This window comes from Lampris incognitus, chromosome 8 (assembly GCF_029633865.1).
Source record: "Lampris incognitus isolate fLamInc1 chromosome 8, fLamInc1.hap2, whole genome shotgun sequence".
In the NCBI taxonomy this organism is placed as follows: Eukaryota; Metazoa; Chordata; class Actinopteri; order Lampriformes; family Lampridae; genus Lampris; species Lampris incognitus.
In genome coordinates this window covers 19258115-19279584 of record NC_079218.1, presented here as the reverse complement: position 1 = coordinate 19279584, position 21470 = coordinate 19258115, and the positions used below count along the sequence as shown (strand labels likewise).

At 40.1% G+C, this 21470-nt stretch overlaps 1 protein-coding gene across 1 annotated transcript in view; it reads left to right on the top strand.

Moving 5' to 3' along the window:
• LOC130116306 (ryanodine receptor 1-like) overlaps positions 1 to 21470 on the top strand; it is a 79525-nt gene that overhangs the window by 36961 nt on the left and 21094 nt on the right. Inside the window, 21 exon segments of the mRNA XM_056284225.1 lie at positions 330 to 333; positions 643 to 729; positions 732 to 882; positions 996 to 1083; positions 1179 to 1271; positions 1874 to 1888; positions 5438 to 5608; positions 5810 to 5869; positions 6034 to 6168; positions 7215 to 7327; positions 7448 to 7544; positions 7634 to 7743; positions 7863 to 7914; positions 8728 to 8820; positions 14686 to 14785; positions 14907 to 14986; positions 15116 to 15192; positions 15304 to 15377; positions 17349 to 17366; positions 19354 to 19434; positions 19526 to 19614. Coding sequence (XP_056140200.1) covers positions 330 to 333; positions 643 to 729; positions 732 to 882; positions 996 to 1083; positions 1179 to 1271; positions 1874 to 1888; positions 5438 to 5608; positions 5810 to 5869; positions 6034 to 6168; positions 7215 to 7327; positions 7448 to 7544; positions 7634 to 7743; positions 7863 to 7914; positions 8728 to 8820; positions 14686 to 14785; positions 14907 to 14986; positions 15116 to 15192; positions 15304 to 15377; positions 17349 to 17366; positions 19354 to 19434; positions 19526 to 19614 — 1788 coding nt within the window.

Here is a 21470-nt window from a genome sequence, read left to right as displayed (position 1 = left end):
AGCTGTCTTTAATGCTAGTTCACATGGGGCAGTGGTCTGCGGGGTTCATACAGTAATGAAAAACCTTGAAAAGTCAGTAAATTTTAAAATACAGTGTACAGGTCCTGGAAAAGTTACGGGAAATTATAATTCATGGAAAATCTGACTAAAGCGGCATCAACTCTGTTAAAGATTGACTGTCCAAAAAAAACCCAAAAAAACCCAAACAAAACAAAACAAAAAAAGCAACAGGTTTGACCCTTGCTGTGGGGCTTTGGAATTCCTGTTGTGTATGCATGCTACAGTTTGTCTCAGTTTGCTTATTTGTGCCTTCGCTTACTAATTTTCAGATCAGTAAGCTAGCTATTTTGTCGACAGTATGCTGGGCAAGTACGGTTTCAACAATCAATGGCTTCAAATACACAAGGACAAAATACGGCTTGAAAAGGTTGTTGCAAGGAGAGTGGCTCATATACAGTATTTGCAATTGACTCAACAGCATATGGCCAGACACAGACCTTTTCAGTGGCAACCATAAAATATAGTTTCTATTGGTTATAGAAATTAAACTAAAGGTTAAGGAGGAGTCATGGAAAAGTCATGAACACCATTGGTGAAAATGTATATGAACTCTGGGTCTGATGCTATTTCTTCTCTTCCTAGTGTTCTCTCAACCCATTGTAAGTAGAGCGAAGCCAGAAATGCTCAAGTCCCACTTCATCCCGACGATGGAGAAGCTGAAAAAGCGAACAGGAAAGTGGTGGCTGAAGAAGACCATCTGCGCATGGAGGGCAAGTCGGAGGGGGATGAGGAGGATGGCACCATACGGGATGAGTTTGCTGTGCTCTGCAGAGACTTGTATGCCTTGTACCCGCTCCTCATCCGCTATGTGGACAACAACAGGTGGAGCGATAAATAAGTGTAGTTTGACATAACAAACACCCTGTACTGTTAACAGAGTCAATATTATTATGTTCTGTATTAGCAGAGCCGTAATGTGGTTTGTTCTTTTACAGGGCACACTGGTTGACATGCCCAGATCCGGATGCAGAAGAGCTGTTCCGAATGGTCGGGGAGGTCTTCATATTCTGGTCCAAATCTCATGTGAGTGTGCTCAGTCAGCCTATGATAGATGGTATCAATCACAGGTCTGACATGACAGCGAATTCCTTCTCTCTTTGTTTTTCATATTTGTGCAGAATTTCAAGCGAGAGGAGCAGAACTTTGTGGTGATGAATGAGATCAATAACATGTCATTCCTCACTGCTGACAGCAAGAGCAAAATGAGCAAGGTGAGTTGACAGAATAACATGTAAAGTTGCCTTGCCAGAGTAGTATCGATCCTGGAATGGCATCATACCTCTTATCCTAAAATATTCTTCCGCTCAAGGAAGTGGGATTTTAAATCCTTAAGATTACTGCCACATTTTGTGACTATGTGTTCTATGGCGTTCACTCATTGTATCTTCAGTCTTTTGGATTAATTTCCTTAAATACTTAAGCTAACTATTCTGAGTTTTTAGACACTTTCCAAAATTGACCATTGACCTATTATGTCAGTGTTTCTCTTTGTAAACCCATATTGATGTATCATTGATAATAATCCCACAATGTTATCTGAGACAGAAAGACACTTATGCATCAACCTTACCAGGTACAGTGTTTTTCTATAGATTCAATAACAGGTTATTCAGTTTTAAGTGTTTGCCGTGATCCTTTTTTTTTCTTTTTACACACTGACTGCTCTTTTTTTCTATCTTCTTTTTTAAGTCTTATTTTGTGATGGCTTAATCCATTTTAGTCTGTGGATCTTGAGAACGAAAGTGGCTGTGTTAATAATATTCTTCTTTGGCTGTCCCTTGTCCTCTTCTTTGGGTTGACGGTGGGTTTCCAGGGCGGGGACTCCGAGGTTAGACTTTGTTCCTGCACGACCGCTGTGCTGATCGCATGGCACCTCACCTTGGGGGAGCTTTTCATCAACCTCCCCGGCACACTGGCACATCAGATCCACGCACACCCACATTAATGCACACATACACACGCACAAAATGTGTGTACGCAAACACACACATACACACAGACACACACCTCATCAGCACATTCCTGAGAGAGGCATAAGCCAAGTCAAATCCAACACGAGTGGCAAATACTTTCCCTGTACATGCAGCTGTATCCATTTAGCTACTAATACTTTGCAATCTATCACCAGTGGAAACTACACTCACTCTAGAATCTGCCATCACTATAAATACATGCTTATTTACAGGAATAGAATATGAAAATCCTGGTCAGATTTAAAATCACAAGAACGACAGACACTGGATCCTCGCACTCTCATCAGCATTGCATTACACTGATATACGAGCCTGCACATGGACATTAACACACAATACTTGGTTGGAACACCTGATTTCTCAAACAAAAATAAACATTTAGATTTAGAGTTGGTCAGCAAAAAGTTTTGCTTGACAGTTCACTCAGTGATAAAACAGCTGGATAAGCACACATAAGGGAGAGACATTTACACTATTCTCATGAAGGATCACTGGACAGCATGGCAGACCCTATCTATGGGCTGCCCCCAGTCCTGCCAGTGTGTGGGGGGGGAGTCTGGAGGCGCTTGATGAAAGTACTCTGCTGTAGAGTCGGGCTCATGGCACCGGGGCTTTATACCAAGCCGGAGATGGCAGTGAAAGCGCGATGCCATCATCCTGTCATTGAGTTTGCTCTTAGTTGATCATAGTTGGGTTGGAGTCTTCCCTCTATGTCTTTTTTCTTTTTGTTGTTCTTTTGAAGGTTGGATGATCAGTGGCATTTGTAATGCAACTTTTTACAACTAGGGGATGATGTTAGTCCTCCTCTCTGTGCTCTTTCTTCATTCCACCCTGGCAATGCCATGGCACTCCATCATGGCCCTTTAGTTTCCATTACACTCCCTGATTTCCACACCCCTAACACATAAACTAGTTTTTAACTCGACTAAATCAGGTTCCTGCAAACAATATTTCTACCCCCTTGTAAAATTTACTCAACGTTAGCTTGACCTTACTCAATAAGTTTAATCACTGTTTTCTAAAAAAAAAAAAAAAATTCTGAAATGCTTGGCACCCTGTTTCCTCTGAACTAGCCTTTTATAACACACTTGCACTGACACTGAATTGGAGAAGTGGCTGACCCTGTGTGGAGCTATCTCTGGCACTGATACGGTTTGTTCAACTCCGGGATGGATGAGGGGGCTCATGGCTTGGCTGGCCTACTTTTAACAGTGGCACCCCAGGATAGATTTCAAATGTAAAAATATGGGGGCATATCAGCCAGTGCTAGGTATTCCTGGTATTTGCGGCTCAGTCATAATTAATAGGCTGAAAACCCTGCATTGAGTAACAAGGTCAGACACAAATTCAATGAAAAGCCCATCAAGTTGAACTTTAACAGTACATTTACCACACAGTAGAGCTGCAGTATACTGCCATATGCTGTTGAGTCAAGTCAAGTGCACCTAGTGCCTCATATAGGGGATGTGCATTGTCATCGAGTGTTGCTGGCTGCTTTTGCTGATTAGTGCTGGCAAATTTTGACTATGACAGACCATGTGATTGTTATTACAGAGCAGTCTGAATACTGTACAGCCTTCATCATCCTAATTGGGTGACCGACAAGTAAACTTAATGACTCAGCTAATTTGATTGTCGGATTATCCCTGTCATGGCAAACGGCACAAAGATTTGATTAGGCCATTTTATGTGTAAAACACAAGTTTAATAATCATTTCGTGCAATTCATTCAGCGTTCAATTGTGCAATCAGTTGCCTAGATGAGATCATTATAGGTTAACTTTGAATTACAGGACCGCAAACAAAGTGACAAATTGTCAGAACATGCAACAAAATATCCTCTCAACCCTTACAGTGCATCCCCTTGGAAATATTGCAGTTTGACATATATCAACACATTTCCAACATACACACAGATGAATGTATCAGTGTGCACACATGTATACACACACACACATCACTTTTATCTAAAAGGTTTCCCCCAGTGCGTAATGTTTACTGCCCCGTATCACTACTAGAGATGTCAACAAATTAGATTTAGCTATGTTAGATTTGCTGTTGGTAGAGCAGCTTTGCATCCACTCCTCTTCTGAGCGGGGGCCAATACTGCTTGTCTTCCCTGCTATCTCCTCTTCCATGGCCAACATTTTAACATTGTATAATTCAAGCCCAGATCATACACACACTGTACAGAAATGTAACCCCCAGAAAAAGAACTAAGCACATGGATATAGTGAATGCTCTCATGTTAAAGCTCATGGAAGAGCTGATAACAGACAGCAATGTTCCCCCGCAGAAAGAGGACAGAAGTGCAGGAGGGGAGCACAGGGACATATCCCACTGACAAAGTGTTTTATCTGTGTGATGTGCAAGTTCGTAACAGCTTGTTCATATGGTATCTACAGTAATTCTAGTTTCCATCTGTGTAATGCCTAACGTGCATATTGCTTGTCACTTGGCAACATCATGCAGCTTGAATTGCTCAGATGATGTTGCTGTTGATGCAACTATTAACTCACAAATGCAGAAAACCATAGCTTGTTGTTTTGGCCTCTTTTTTTCCTTTTGAATGTTGAGTGCATTGACAGTTGAGTGGAATGTGTTTGGTATCAGCATGTTTTATCTGTAATTTACCTTATTTCCTCTCCTACAGCTAAGAATCTCTTGTTTCCCCTTTCCCAAAGTCAGCCATCTCCCAACTTTGCCCTTGCATTTTTCACTGTACCCTTTCCCTACCAGCCAGAGCTCAGAGAGAAAACCTTTTCTTTTTAAAATCTTTAATTTTTAATATCTTTGGGGACCACAGGAGATTGATTTTGATCTTCAAGTACAACTCTTTCAACCACACCCGTAGTGGTAGTCAACAGTTCATAATGTCTTTATTGGAATCCCCTGTGGAGTAAAGCAGGGTATCTTCTGGTACACACATCTGCTGGTAATATATCAACAAGTCTATGATGTTGTTTGGTGTTCCAATTTTACCAAACATTATGACGATGTTCAGGAAACTAACATACAAGCAAAACAAAGTAATGTTTTATTGAATTTATTGTTTTCATTTCATTTTCAAAACTTTTTTTTGTTCTTAATTTTTATACAGCAGTCAAGTGGACAGGTATTTTCTCGAATTTCCTCATCCAATGTTAAGTTGCGTGACGTAGAATTAGTTGCATTTGTGCTGTTGTAGTGTCATAGCAATGCTCAGCATTATGGTAAAGATGGTTTTATAGATGAGGGCTTTTTTGGGACTGGGCCTGGCGTTGAATTGGGGCTTTGGATCATTCAATACAAAGCAGTGTTAATTACAGTGTAGTACTGCACACATCTGTTGCACTTGCATTTCACAAGAAACTGTGAAAGCTTTTTGGTCCCTTATTCTTTTCTTTTTTCTTTTTTTTTCGCAGGGTGGGGGCTCAGATGCTGAACGTACCAAAAAGAAGAGACGAGGAGACCGTTACTCTGTGCAGACTTCACTTATTGTGGCTGCCTTGAAAAAGATGCTCCCCATTGGCCTCAACATGTGCTCTCCTGCTGATCAGGAGCTAATCAACCTGGCCAAGATTCGCTACTCTTTGGTAGTCTTTTTCTGTCACAATGAGCATTGTTCTTGCATACAAGTGTCAGACTACTTCTGATGTGACGTCTGACTGTATTGTGTGGGATAAGATTTGTGTCTCATGAATGTGAGAATCTGTGTAGTTTGGTAGTTTTTGGTCTCCTATATCATGCCAAAATATTTATCAAAGAATAACTGATAAAGGGTTGTTTTCCTACAGAGAGACACTGATGAGGAAGTGAGAGAGTTCCTGCAGAACAACCTTCATCTTCAGGGCAAGGTAATTGTTTTGTCCTGCAACAGGTGTCTTTCTGAAGCTATAACTTTGTCAAACGTTGGAGTCTGTACCATTCCAGATACTAAAGTTTCAATTATAGCCTAAGATACTATATTGGATTCCCAATGGCCATATACTTTTCTCTGTAACTCTACTTGTGTGGATAGGTGGACAACCCATCCATGCGCTGGCAAATGGCCCTATACAAAGAAATGGCAGGAAAAGCTGAGGACGCCGATGCCCCAGAAAAAGTTGTGAAGAGAGTGCAGGAGGTTGCTGCTGTCCTCTATCATATTGAAGTGGTGAGCAACATACTGTACATACATACTCAGCCACACAAAAGACCTAACTCACCATGTAGACAGTGCAATATATTGTGTCGCAACATAATAATTAAAATCATCAGGAGGCACTGCTGGAAATACTTGCCTAAGTCTGACAGAAGTTGAAAAACATAAAGACTTAAAAGATCTTCCCAATTGATTAATTTGATAGTAATCATTTGGATTGGATCTTCACATTTTACCGCACATGTATGTGGGAAAAAATATTCAATCCATCCGTTATCGAAGCATCCCAATTGGTGTCGCAGGATGCTGGAGCCTATCCCAACAGTCAGTGGGCAGCAAGCGGGGAGACACCAGGTCATCCTCTGTGTGGAGTTGGCATGTTCTCCCTGTGTCTGTGTGGGTTTCCTCCGGGTGCTCCGGTTTCCTCCCACAGTCCAAAGACATGTAGGTCAGGTGAATCAGCCATACTAAATTGTCCCTACGTGTGAATGTGTTGGCCCTATGATGGACTGGTGGCCTGTCCAGGGAAAAAATATTTCATGTTGAAATGAAAATATCGAAGAAAGTGTAAAGAGTTTAAATAATACCTCGCAGAGGAAAATAACAAACACATTAATGATATAATAAGAAATATACAAAATATTTAAGTATAAAAAGTGGTTAAATGACAGGAAAAATAATAAATAGTTGAAAAGAAGAGATATGCTGCAGTGCAAATATGTTGGTAAGTTCCTGCATTACTTCTTCGCTCAGCTACTGTATATGTAGTAGTCTAACCCTGTGTATTTTCTGCACACAAATGAAGACAAATTAGCATTATCAGTATTTTTTTTTTGATTTCCCACACTTAAGTTAAGCACAAGTGCTCATCAAAACAATTATTTCTGTACAGAAGCTGGAAGCTAACAATAGGACAATGAATTAAACGGGCCATAGGCAGTTATTAATGCTAATGCTTGAAACACTATAAAGTATATATTTATCTATATTTCATGGGTATAGTTTCCATAGTGACTCTGCTTCTGCTATATTGTCATTACCTACTTTGTCTATGACAGACAGAGCACCCTTTTAAATCCAAGAAGATGGTGTGGCACAAACTGTTGTCCAAACAGAGACGTAGGGCTGTTGTGGCCTGCTTTCGGATGACGCCTCTCTACAACCTTCCAAGGTGAACATGCCACACTTCTCCTTACAAGATTGAATACATATAGGACAATCGTAGATGAAGTATACCAGAACTGACTGTACCGGCTACTTGAACATGGTGACATGTTTGTTTGCATTTCAGGCACAGAGCATCAAACATGTTCCTTGAGGGATTCAAACGTAACTGGATCCAAACAGAGGGCTGCTCTTTCGAAGACAGGATGATAGATGACTTGTCTGTGAGTGTCAGCCTCTTCATCTTTGGAGATCTTTCTGTCCTGTCACTCAACACTATCCCACCTTCCCCATTCTTTTCTCTGTATCCCAGAAAGCCATGGAGCAAAAAGAAGGAGATGAGGAGGAAGAGACAGAGGCCAAGCCAGATCCCCTTCACCAACTCATTCTGCATTTCAGCCGCACTGCTCTTACAGAAAAGAGGTTAGAATGGCTGCAGCTTTTATAATGTAGCAGTATTACAGTAGTGCAACACTATGAGCGAATTAACAACAGCAAGGCATATCTCATAATGTTGCATCTGCCTGCTCTTCTTGTTTCAGTAAACTTGATACAGATCATCTTTATATGGCATATGCAGATATTATGGCAAAGGTGAGTGATGATAATTATGATAATGATAAAAATAATTAGGGGTGCACAATATATCTGTTAGTTTATCAGTGTTGACCAGCAACTGCTTAAAAATACGATATTGTCATCAGATATCAAACTTATGCAAGATATGTCGCAGCGACATGATGGTTGATTAATTATGTGCCAAAAGTGACATCAGGTGTGACAACCATTAATTAGCCTATTTTTAATAGATAAGGATACTGTCTATGTGTATTTCTAAAAACTTTTCACAATGATGGAAAGTAGCAGATTTCCTCCTGTTGTTATTTACAAAAAAAATTTGCTTTCACTTGAGGTGACGTTGTAATAGTCAGTATTTTACAAGGAAGCGTTCACAACTCAACCTGTTGTACAGCCAATGCAAGGGCAAATATTATGCCAAAATTAATGTTACATGTTTTTTCCGTTGAATTTCGGCATATCTACTTCATTGAATGTGGACACTTGGAAACAGTTTAGTTTTTAAAATAAATCATGACAGGTACTTATAATGCAGTGTTTTTTTTTTAGATGTCTGCTCCAGCCCCAAGCATTACAATTACAGAATACTAATAGTTAAACTCCACCAGTTGAAACTAAGGCACATGGTGTATTGCGGTGAATCAAAAAATATCTGCATTGGTATTGGCTGAAATTATCCTGGAAATGATTGGTTATTGGATATCGGCAAAAATATCAATATTGTGCATCCTTAATAATAATACTAATAATGATAATGATAATAGTAATAATACTAATAATAACAATTATGCAACTATTTGTTTTTTTCTTGTTTCCTTTGTGTTATAGAGTTGTCATATTGGTGAGGAGGACGAAGGGGGAGAGGAGGTGTTGGAAAATTCTGAGGATGAGATGTCCTTTGAGGTGCGACAGTCAGAACTGGTAATGGGCGGCCAGGGGCAGGGAACCGGGAACACAGTGGAGCGGTAGCTCTCAACGCATCGAGTGACCTCATCATCCACCGGACATTATGCCACAGCCACATCTTTCTCTGTTTTCTCTTCCATCACCCTTGTCTGTGCTGTCTGTGTGCTGTCACTTCTATCTGTATGTTATGCCTCGAACTCGTGATGTGTTTGCTTTATGCCAGTGTTTTTGCACGGTTAGCACATTTACCACAAATGGCATATACATTACATTACTCCCGATCTTTTTCCAAAGCATGCCGTATTTTTTTCAGATTTATGGATATGTTTTAACTACCTTCCAGAGAGCCGTTGGTTTCCATTCATTTCAATGCAGTATGCAAATCAACATGAAGATACTTGAAACTTGCTTGAGATAGGTAATATATAACACTGAATATTCTGACAATGTTATCTTTTTTTTTTGTCAAAACTTCATTGTTGTTGCGAGACAGTGCAGTTGAAAACTCGGAATTATTGTGAAAAGCCTTTTTTTTTGTGTGGATTTTTCCTCATTTTTTTTCTCCTCAATTGTACCTGGCCAATTACCCCACTCCTCCAAGCTGTCCCGGTGGTTGCTCCACCCCCTCTGCCGATCCAGGGAGGGCTGCAGATTGCCACATGTCTCCTGTGATACATGTGGTGTCACCAGCCACTTCTTTTCACCTGACAGTTGAGTTTTGCCAGGGGGGCGTAGCGCGTGGGAGGATCATGCCACTCGCCCCAGTTCCCCCCAAACAAGCGCCCCGACCGACCAGAGGAGGCACCAGTTCAGTGACCAGGACCCACATCTGGCTTCCCACCCACAGACACGGCCAATTGCATCTGCAGGGACACCCGACCAAGCCGGAGGCAACACGGGGATTCGAACTGCCGATCCCCGTGTTGGTAGGCAATGGAATAGACCGCTACGCCACCCGGCCACCCTGTGAAAAGTCTTGCAGGTGGTGTGTTTCTGTGCTGTTGGGAAGCGCTGACATCTGAGTTTTAAGAGTCAACTGCTATACGAGCATTGCATGTAGGAGCTACGTTGTCATCAAATAAGGAAGATGAACAATAATCAAACTTGGACGTCGCGATAAGGATAGTGTGAACTTGGTGGCTAAAAAGGTTGCTGCTCAGCAGATGACAATGATATTCTGGATGTCTGAGGGCACGGAAAGACACCACCCTGTAGATTTTTCACAATAAAGAATCCATGCGTTCAACTGCATTGTCCCCCAATGGTAACATAACTTTCACACACACACACACACACACACAAAAAACGTTTATTGTGATGATTACCTATCTCAAGCAAGTTTCAAGTCCCTGCAAGTTGATTTTTATTGAAATGAATGGAAACCAGTGGTTTTCATAAAAGGTAGGAAAAAAATCTAAAAAATTAGAAAACTGGAAAATGGTTGGGAGTAATGTGAAGTATACACCTTTTTTAGTAGATGAGCTAAAACATGCAAAACACCTGTATGTCCCTTTAAAGCCCAGCCTTAACTTAATTAATTTATTTTAATTTAATTTAATTTAAACACCAATATTTTTATATCCTTATTATTCAAAATACACGTCAAGATTGAAACAATGTCTTCAATAAATCAAAATATAAGCAAACAGAATTCAGGTAAAAAACAAGGTGCATGAGGAATATTATTTATTTTTTATTTTATTTATTTTATTTTATTACTTTATTGATCCCTGTGGGGAAATTCTTTTTCAATATCATTATCATAAATGATAATAATAATAATAATAATAATCAACCAATCAATCAAGTTACAATAATAATAATAATATAATAGTAATGAAAATTGTGAGAATTGTTTTATAAGTTTGTTAGAGAGCTTGTCCAAGGTCATTGTGAAAACTTCAACACACTGTAAGAAAATATTTGCTAATTTTTAAGAAAAAGTATACATCAGGTAGGCTGAGTCTGATTAAAAACAGCTGGTACCTGTTTGTCGCGATCTCTGGAAAACATGCAGAAATATTTAAGGATTTGCAGTGAGTGGAATAACAGAGAATTTCAAACAGAACACAATATGTGAGACCCCAGTCTGTGCTTCTAAAATTATTGTATTCTTTTTTTAAGTTTAAAGGTAAATGTCCTGTTATTGAGCTCGCATACCAAAGAAACTGAATGGTGTCTTACCCACCAACATAGAATAGAAAAAACTTTTTTGGCAGAAAACACTACAGCAAAAAGACACAGCAATGCTAAAAACTCTATGGACAGTATTGAACAACAACAACAACAACAAAAAATCATGGTTAGTTAGAAAATCAACCTCATTTGTTGGCTTCCAGGCTCAGAGACGCATCATTCAATATTGTTTTTATCATTGTGTGAACCATTACGTTGCCAAACAACCACTTACACCAACAATGCGGTAAAAATACAGAGGGGGGACAAATTAAAGGAAAAACAGTGAGGGGGTCTGGGGGGGTCTGTTAAGATGTGGGGGGCATTTTCCTGGCAGGTATGGTTTGGGTCCACTTGTCCTCTTAGAGGGAGGGATCACTGCAAATCAATACAAAGTTATTCTGAGTAATCACCTTTAACCTATGATGAGACATCTCTATCCTGATGGGAGTGGTCTCTTCCAGGATGACAATGCCCCCTTCCACAGGACACGAGGGGTCACTGAATGGTCTGATGAGGATGAAAATGATGTAAATAATATGCTGTGGCCTTCACAGTCACCAGATCTCAACCCAGTTGAACACCTATGGGAGATGTTGGACCGATGTGTTAGACAGCGCTCTCCACCACCATCATCAAAACACCAAATGAGGGAATATCTTTTGGAAGAATGGTGTTCCTCCCGCCAGTAGAGTTCAGAGACTTGGAGAATCCATGACAATGAGCACTGAAGAGGTTCTGGAGGCTCATGGTGAACCAGCACCTTACTAAGACACTTTATGTTGGATTTTCCTGTAATTTGTCACCCATCTGTATCTTGGCAATGTGGAACTAAGCAGTATCTGTGATATGGAATCACTTCAGCATTTTTTTGTCATAGCAGTAACATTGCTGGACAAGACACTGATACATAGACACTGGGGACAAGTGGACCCAAAAAATGCCAGGAAAATGCCCCTCATGGCATAACAGAGCCCCTGGACCCCCTCGCTATTTTAACTTTAATTTGGTGTGCCTCAATATCTACAGTCCCCTTATACTATATACATGATATGCAGAACTTTGAGATGCTAGTTTTAGAACAATTTAATTTTTTCAACATTTAGTTTTAGCAGTCCACATATAAAATTAGGTAATTCTTTTAAAGCCGTCATTAAAAAAAGCAAAAACATTTAAAACATGACACGTATCAGCGTTCACCATGACATTGGACTGAACAGAAGACCAAAGAATGCTTCAAGTAATGCTGGTAAACACCATTCACATCATATTAACCGCTAACTTAACTAATTTTAAATGTAACGTAACACTGACCTTTTAACCGATCATGACAGTCCACCTGTCGATATAGCTGTTCCATGTTTTCTCTCTCTCTCTCCCTGTCCACACATAACCCCTCAGCTGCGCTAACACGTTCATTTCTATTAACTGAATGCTACTAATCAATGTCCCTTTCCCAACTCACCTAGCTTACTGACAGACTACAGTGAAAGCCAGTGTAGAACACACCAGGGTGAAAATTAATTTAGCTTACACACATACATACATATATATACACACACACACACACACACACACACACAAAAGTGACACTTATTGACTGTAAGAAGCTACCAGGAATATCCAGAAGTCACACAGTATAGTTTGAATAAGCTGAAGTTCAGTACTGGCGCTCTTTACATGATAAGTTACAGATGAGGTCTCACTGCAGGACACATAGTGGGTAGACCCTGGCCAGGCATATGTGGGTGGGCGGGTGGTGCTTGGGGTGGCTTTGGGTGGGGTAAGAGGGTGGGGTGCTATGACGGGTTATATGTATTGTGGCTGAACAAAGAAACTGCTTCATGCCCTCTGAAAACGGCTTATTCCGTATCCTTGCGTTTGATAGTGATTTTATTATATCATTTGCATAAGCAAGGATTTGAGCAAAATATGATTCAGAGAATATAAAATGTTTTGGCTGTTTTATATACAGTATGCATGTTTGTCTTCAAGCATTTCCAAAAGTAGAGACGCTCTTCTACAAATGCTTTGAAATGTCTGATACAGAACAAGGCAAAGTAGCTTTGACAGACTTTTTTTTTGTTTTTTGGTAAGCTGTATGGTCATTTGCAATGGCTACCACTGTGATATGCAAGGCCATCAGGGCTATTTGCTGTAGTCAAACGCTTGCTGCGATCAGCAAACGTGAAGAAGTAGTGAATTGACTCCTTAACTAATAAACTTGAATGAGAGAATGTGTGAGAGAGACAAACAGATAGACCATAATGCAAATATATGTAAACTTGAAGCACTGGCTGTCAGAGAGGTATAAGAGTGAACTGCCCGCACCAGAATATTTGGACACAAAGAGAGGAAATACGCATTATGTGAAACGTATTTCATGAAGATGTAATTCACATAAGTTATCATCAATTTCCTTAAATATTCTCCTGTGTCAGCATGCAAAAATATTTTTACAGTTATGGAAGAGAAAAAACACACAAGCTTGACAAGCTGAAGAGGAAGTGTTGAGAGTCAGGGTCCTGAATGACTGGAGAGTGAATGTGGGATGGGATCAAAAAATGTGAATGGACAGAATAGAGCATTCTTGTTGTTTTCTGACTCCTGTAGCCAATTTCACCAGCATTTTTCATGAAACTGTAAAAAAAAATCTTTCTAAACCTTGCTATTGGTTACTTCTTAGACATTACTTAGTTTCAGCTTCTCTTTAAAGGTCTAACTTAAACTGGGGGTAAACAGTCTTGTGCAGAATTTAAGTCAAGTAAATTTTATTTGTATAACCCAATATCACAAATTTGCCTCAAATTAGCAAGAGCTAGCTATGTTTTGAAAACATACCGCACATGAATCTGCCCCTTCACTTCTGTCTAAGAGCCTTGTGAATGTGCAAACTGATTGACAGCAAATAGGGACCAATGGAGATGCCAGCATGCAAAGCACTCTCCTGATTGGCTGATAAGGGGCGGATATGGAGATAATTTTCTGTCTCTATTTACAGCGCATAGGATGGCCACATGGATTTTTTTTCCCCAGCACATGTACTTCGTTGATAGCTGTTGGGATGTAGAAAGAGTTTGACCAAATATTACAATATTTCAATCACAATGTTACATTTCTTAATTTAAATCATAGATAATCACTTAAACAGCAGGGCGCGAAAGCATATGGAAATAATTACAGCATTTCCCATAGGAATTAAATCCTCATTATTGCATGTCTATCAGCCTGTGAATATGAACCAACCAGAGAGGAATATTAAATGTTAAAGTAATTATATAATGCATTTAACCACTAGCATAGAATCAAATGAATAAAAGATGCTCAAATAATTGAGGCTTTGTAATTAAACTGATGTTTTACATGAGATTTGTTTTAAATCATTGCAGTTATCCTGATATGTGCCAATTTTTCTTTTTTAATATAAAAAAATTGCTACAAAATCACACGTTCCACAGTCAAGAAACTTTTTTTTTCTTGAATTAAAACACAGGAAGAAAGTGAAGAAGGTACTTAAAAACTCGAGTATAAACTTTTCTTTAAACTTTACTCACCCAAATATTTCAAATAAATCTTTAGCAACCAACTGGTGAACTGAAAGAACATTCAGATTATACAACAGGGAATTTCTATTCCATCCATTCATGTTTTATGGGTAGCACATATAATAGCAGAACACAGTCATAATGTTTATGTCTACCACAGGAAAAGGAAATGGAAAAACAAAGACTCCTGTACCAGCAGTCCAGACTTCATAATCGTGGTGCTGCCGAAATGGTTTTGCAGATGATCAGCGCCTGCAAAGGTATCCTCCTCCATTGAGTTCTGTGTCTATTTGTACCTTGCAAATGTACCTTGATGGCGATGCCATTTATTGCCGTACATATCCTTCTGCCTTTCGATATTGTGTCTTTTCTCTTATATAGGTGAGACCGGCCCGATGGTGTTCTCTACCCTCAAACTGGGCATCTCTATTCTAAATGGTGGTAACAGTGAGGTTCAGCAGGTTTGTTTCGTGAAAGGAAGGCTGTTGGATTGGGCCATACTTTTGAAGTTAGTGAAAATGCGACATTATCTGAAAAGACGACTTAATTATTCATAGGATATTAATTGATTTCCCTCATGTATTTGGCAGAAAATGCTGGAGTACTTGAAAGATAAGAAGGATGTTGGCTTTTTTCTGAGCATCCAGGCATTGATGCAAACTTGCAGGTTAGTTTTCACTCTTAAAATGTTCAGCATTTGATAAGTACATTGAGGTAGAGGCATTTATTTGAACTGTGGGGGCTACATATCTAACACACGGCTAATGTCTTTTTGCAGCGTTTTGGATCTTAATGCCTTTGAGAGGCAGAACAAGGCAGAGGGGCTGGGTATGGTTTCAGAGGAGGGAACCAGTAAGTTTCTGTACTGTTTATCAGCAACACCTTCTCAAACATAATAGAAACCATAGCGCAGTAGGCATAAACATCTCTCTGGAGCCATTGTTTGATTCTAACATCAAAATTGACAATTTGATCTGAATGCAGATGAAGATTAAGTTATTGAAAAGTGCCAGGAGTTTAGTTTAAGTGCAATAAAAAATTCTGTCAAATGTCACTTTTTTAGTGCATGGCCTCCAAATGAAAAGATTTTGTTGCACAAATAATAATAATACTAGTGTTATATAACAATACATGTAAAAAAGCAAACATATGTAAACATTGTTGGAAAATTATAGTTATGAGTAGGGGTGAACGATGATAGCGGCACGTCATTGGTATCGGCAGATAAAGGCTTTAAAATGAAATATCGGAATCGGCCCGAAATGCCGATAAGATGACACTTTAATTATGCGCATGAGACGCAAACCATTGACCAGGCAAGGATGCGGCACGTCATATAGGTGGGGTACATAGGCGCTGATTTATGTTTTTGCCCAGGGGTGCTCAACTTAAGTGAATACTACCAAGGAGATGATTGTCACAAAATCCCTTTTGTTGCGTTTGCTTTAGTAATTACTGTGATATAGGCTTACTAGGCTGGTGTCACCTGTCGGACGTACACACAAACCGCAACGAAATGCAACACTGCTCTGCTACAAATTATAACAGGCTACACCGTACCAGCACACAGTCCCTGTAGGTGCTCAACCTTTTCGGTGGGTGCTCGAGCACCGGAGCACCCACATGATCAGTGCCTATGGTGGGGCGGAGCAGGTTTTTTTACCTGCTACACCAATTGCGTCTGTGTTGCGTGTGGTTGCATGCCAGTCATGTTTTCTGAGGAGTTTTCGGAGATTTCAAGTAGGCTACTTTGGAAAATGGTTACATGGCAATTGCTTTAACTGGTACTGAATTAATTAACTTGATCGTTTTAACTACAGGATCATGGATACACATTGATTTGATTGATTTTTTTTAATGTGCAATAAAAAAAATCCAAGGTTGCATTGCTGTGTCAAATGAGGTATTTATTTTAATCATGTTTAAACAAATTTTGCTCATGTTTTACAAAGTTCTATGTGGTGTTTACCTGTTGGAGGGCCATGTAATAGCACATAAGAGAAAAAAAAAATAGACCAGTCCTAGAAATCAGTAGCGTGGGTATGTGCGGCTTCCATGGTCAGTGTAGCAGCCTCAGTTCAGTCCACTACAGGAGAGACTTGATGTTCTCTGTATAATTAGGTGGGAAAAAAAATATGTGCATATATCGGTATCGGCATCAGCAATCGGCAAAAATAAGTTGGGGAAACATTGGCATATTGGATATTGGTAAAAATCCAATATCGTGCATCCCTAGTTACGAGGCAAGCTTGGACTCAATCAGCATCTGCTATTCTAGCAAAAGAACAAAAAACTGTCTAAATTGCAAAATACAGGTCAAATAATGGCTGGTCTATTGATATTTATGCAAGCTACAGAGTGTTTATGTGATATCACCATTGAACTACATAAACGTATTACATCGTTAATCCATGTGATCAACTTAAAAGGCATTCTGAATGGATGCCTCTCCTATCAGTTCAATTCATTTTCCTCTTAATGTTCAATAGCCTTGTCATATATAACCTTGAAGTTGAGTGAATTGTCTCCTAACAAGAAAAAGACCCTTAACATTGGATGACTGTATATTTGTACACTGGGTTTTCCCCCCCAGTATGTCTAGCAATATGACTTGCTAGTTGGTCTTCACCTGTTCCACCAATTTTGTTCCCGCCACCTAATTCTGGAAGTACATTTTAAATATAGCTTGAATGAATTTGCCATGGAATGTTAATCTGCCCCTTCCCATTTCCTAGTCCTCTTCTGTTGTCAACACACTGATCCTCTCTCCCTTCCTCACCATCACTGCCTCCTCTCTCTTGTCACTCCTTTCATGGTCCTCAGACATGTACGGAGACCGGGGTAAATTATGTTTCTCTCCATCTGTCTTCCTATTCTCTTCCTTCCCTATCTCTCCGCTGTCCTTCTCGCTTCATCACTTTTGGCTTAAATGCTGAAATTTCGCCAAGAGAGGATTGGTTGCAACTGTCCATTGTTAATGATCGATTGGAAATGAGAGCATTTCCTTGGTAGATTGGAAGCCAAAGCATTTCTTTGCTTTAGCCAGCATAGTACATGCATGCCAAGAGATTACACAATTCACTTTAATTTCAATGCTGTTTCCACCTCCAAATACATTGAAAAATTGGCAGTACTGCAGCCAATGTTTCGCCGTTGTTACAGTTGACACGAGTCTTTGCTTTTCTTATCTGTCCAAATGGCCTCTGAATAGAAATCTGGTCTTTTCAGCTGACCAATAACAAATGTTGTTTAGTGCTGGTATATCTGTTATCAAAATTGATTAAGTTTGTCATATAGGAGAACACAAGCGTATTTAGATTTACTCATATACTACATTACTCATTGTAAAACCATTCCAAGTTGTGAAGTCTCAGTGTAATCTTGCACCACAGAGAGAAGAACTGACTAAAAAGTCCCATTGTATGTTCAACCATATGTCTGGTGGTAGCCATTTCAAAACCAGGCTCATCTCATGATGCTTGATTACCAACCAAATAATTACTTCTTTTTTTAATTCAATCATCTCTTACCTTCCACCATTTTTACTATCTCCTCAACAGCTTACACCACATTCCCTTAAACATCATGTCTTCCATGGACAATGCCCCAACCTCTCTGCGATTAAAGCTACATTCCTGAAGATTTACATGAAAACTAATGTAATATCGATACTTTCTGTTGCTGACATAGTATATATATAAAAAGCAAAATAGCTCATCCACTAACATCCAGCTCATGAACGCTTTTGTTGTGGCGTAGTTTAGTAGTTACTATCTGGTAGGACTTTTCTGAGAAAAATACTGGCATAGTGTTTGACGCCCTCACCAAAGTAGTCAAATGTGGAAGAATAAAGCAAGTAGCGTGGATTTTGAAGAGGAGGCAAAGGTGTTGTGGCTAACAAACAAATTCCGAGAAGAACATTCCCAACAGATACTACATTATGAATTGCTAAAACTTAAGAGTCAACAAATATTTTTGTTTTATTTGTTTGGAAGTGCGGAAGGTGCCGATTGTGTATGGCTCTCTGGCATCTGAACTGATCAAGCACCAATGCAGTTACCGTCAGCATCAAAGACATCAATTCATTAAAATAAAACAAAAATGCAAAAAAAATCCCCAAAAAAACCAAAACAAAAAAACCAAAACAAAACCAACAGTCTTCAGGATTGTAGCTTTAGATACTGCTGCATTAGAGGAGCTAAGTGGGTCTATGTTGCATGACTGGTGATCTTTATTGTAATGTTATATGTGTCACGCTAGCTTTTGTCTGTGCAGTGTAACAGTGGGGTATTGTTGATGTACATGTCGCTGAAATGGCTCTACTTTTAAATGTTACTGTGATAAGTTCTGTGCTAAATTTTGATTTTTTTTGTTGTTGTGTGTTTTATACATTATGCATGGGATGGTGTTAATGTTTAAGTAGCTTTGCTGTATACCGTATGCTGCACCATTTTGCAACCCATGAATATTTGCTTTTTGTCAATTCTCAGTAAGTAATCACTTAAACACAGAACAAAATGAGTTAAGATTAAACTGTGATGAAGGCCGTGACTATGACTGATAATTTACTGCTATTATTTTACTTGACTTTATTATCATACTTATTATACTTTCCATAGTCCAAGGTTGTCATTGCAGTGTCTGGTACTTTAATTCATGGAGAAGCAATGGTGAGCTGGGAAATTAAATCTTATTGTTATGCTCCTTAAAGGTATAAGAGCAGCACTATCTTAATATTTACAAGAAAGCCTGTTCATCATGGTATTTGTTTTTATTTCTGCTTGATTTTGGTTAGCATATTGATGCCTTATTTTTCTTTTTTCTGTAGGTGAGAAAGTCATGGCAGATGACGAATTTACATGTGACCTCTTCCGTTTCTTACAATTACTTTGTGAGGGTCACAACAACGGTGAGAACTATTTCTTAAGCGAGAGTAAAACCTCTGTATATGTCATACACGCTGTTGTAAAGCTGTTGAAATAAAACTAATTTTGTTGCAGATTTTCAGAACTACTTGCGCACACAGACAGGCAGCACCACAACCATCAACATCATCATCTGCACAGTAGATTACCTCCTCCGACTGCAGGTACATCTGGAAACTCTGGATGTTATATGATACAAACTGTAAATGACATTATTTCCTTGCCTTTAATTTCCTCCTGCTGCTACTGGATCTCACTTTACAGAGGTCCTCTTTAAAGGGCACCTTCAGTCATCTTGAATTCATTTCCAGAGCATCCCTAGCGCCTAAGAAGTCAATTTGTATGTGTGTGTGTGTGTGTTTTTTTTTCCCATAAAAATATATTTGTAATCATTATTTTCCACCAAACTCAAATTCTCAGTGCAATTTTTAGTGTGTTGCGGTGGGTGTGTTAGTGTTGAAAAGCCGTGATTGGCTGACAGTACCATCAGTCTTGTAAACCTCCCTCACCCACCCGCCTGTCTGTAGGGTGAAACTCAACTTCATGTCATGAGACATGACACACAGCATGCAACCAGTATGTCCCAGCCCATGTCTCCTTTCCTGTACTCCCTTGCTCACCCTGGCAGCAGCTGCACTAACCACTACCTGATCATAACTGAACCGCTCGCTGCCTGACCTTATTGCTAAAGCTAACCACTGCCCAAACTGAACCACCACCTCACCTTAATCCTAAACTTTTTTTTTCTTCCACCCCCTCTGCCGAGCCGGGGTAGGCTGCAGACTACCACATGCCTCCTCTGATACATGTGGAGTCGCCAGCTGCTTCTTTTCACCTGACAGTGAAGAGTTTTGCCAGGGGGACACGGCACGTGGGAGGATCACGCTATTCCTCCTCCCCCCTGAACAGGCATCCCTACTGACCAGAGGAGACGCTAGTGCAGCGACCAGGATACATGCACACTTCCAGCTTCCCACCCATAGACACGGCCAATTGTGTCTATAGGTACGCCTGACCAAACCAGAGGCAACACGGGGATTCAAACCGGCAATCCCCGTGTTGGTAGGCAATGCAATAGACCGCCACACCACCTGGACGCCCCCCTTAATCCTAAACTTTTTTTTGTGGCTTTTTCCCTGTTTTTCTCCCCAATTGTACCCAGCCAATTATCTCACTCTTCCGAGCCGTCCCGGTTGCTGCTCCACTCCCTCTGCCGATCTGGGGAGGGCTGCAGACTACCACATGCTTCCTCCGATCCATGTGGAGTCACCAGCCGCTTCTTTTCATCTGACAGCGAGGAGTTTCACCAGGGGGACGTATTGCGTGGGAGGATCACGCTATTCCCCCTCCTCCCCCAACAGGCACCCCGACTGACCAGAGGAGGCACCAGTGCAGCGACCAGGACACATTCTCACCTGCAGACATGGCCAACTGTGTCTATAGGGATGCCTGACCAAGCCAGAGGTAACACAGGGATTCAAACCAGCGATCCCCGTGCTGGCAGGCAACGGCATAGACTGCTTCACTACCTGGATGCCCTTTCCTTAATCCTAATCTTAACCACTGCAAGGGTAGTTGCCATCACTACTGTGTGAAAATTTACTTTTTTTTTTGGCATTTTTTCAAGTGGTGTTATTTGTCACTCGCTGAGAATGTGAACCAGAAGTCCTCCCCGATAATGACACCATCAGAACAGTGAAAAGTCACATTCTGGTCTGGCTGCTTAGCCCTTGCTACTCTGACCCTGGCTTTCCTTTCCTTCAAGCCGCCTTGCACCTTGTTTGGGTGAGAGCGGGATTAAACAGAACTCCAGTTTGGAATGTTATCGGTTTGCAAATCTTGATATCTAGACATGACTGAAGTAAAAGATATCTTTGAGATTTACTGATTTTTGAGTTAGAATCGTGCATCTAAAATTGAAAAGCAACAGCACATTTTAATACTTGTTTACTGACTTAAGTTTTAAGATTTAAGAAGTTAAGATTTTGACTGCATGTGCTCTTTGAAACCTGATGTTAGG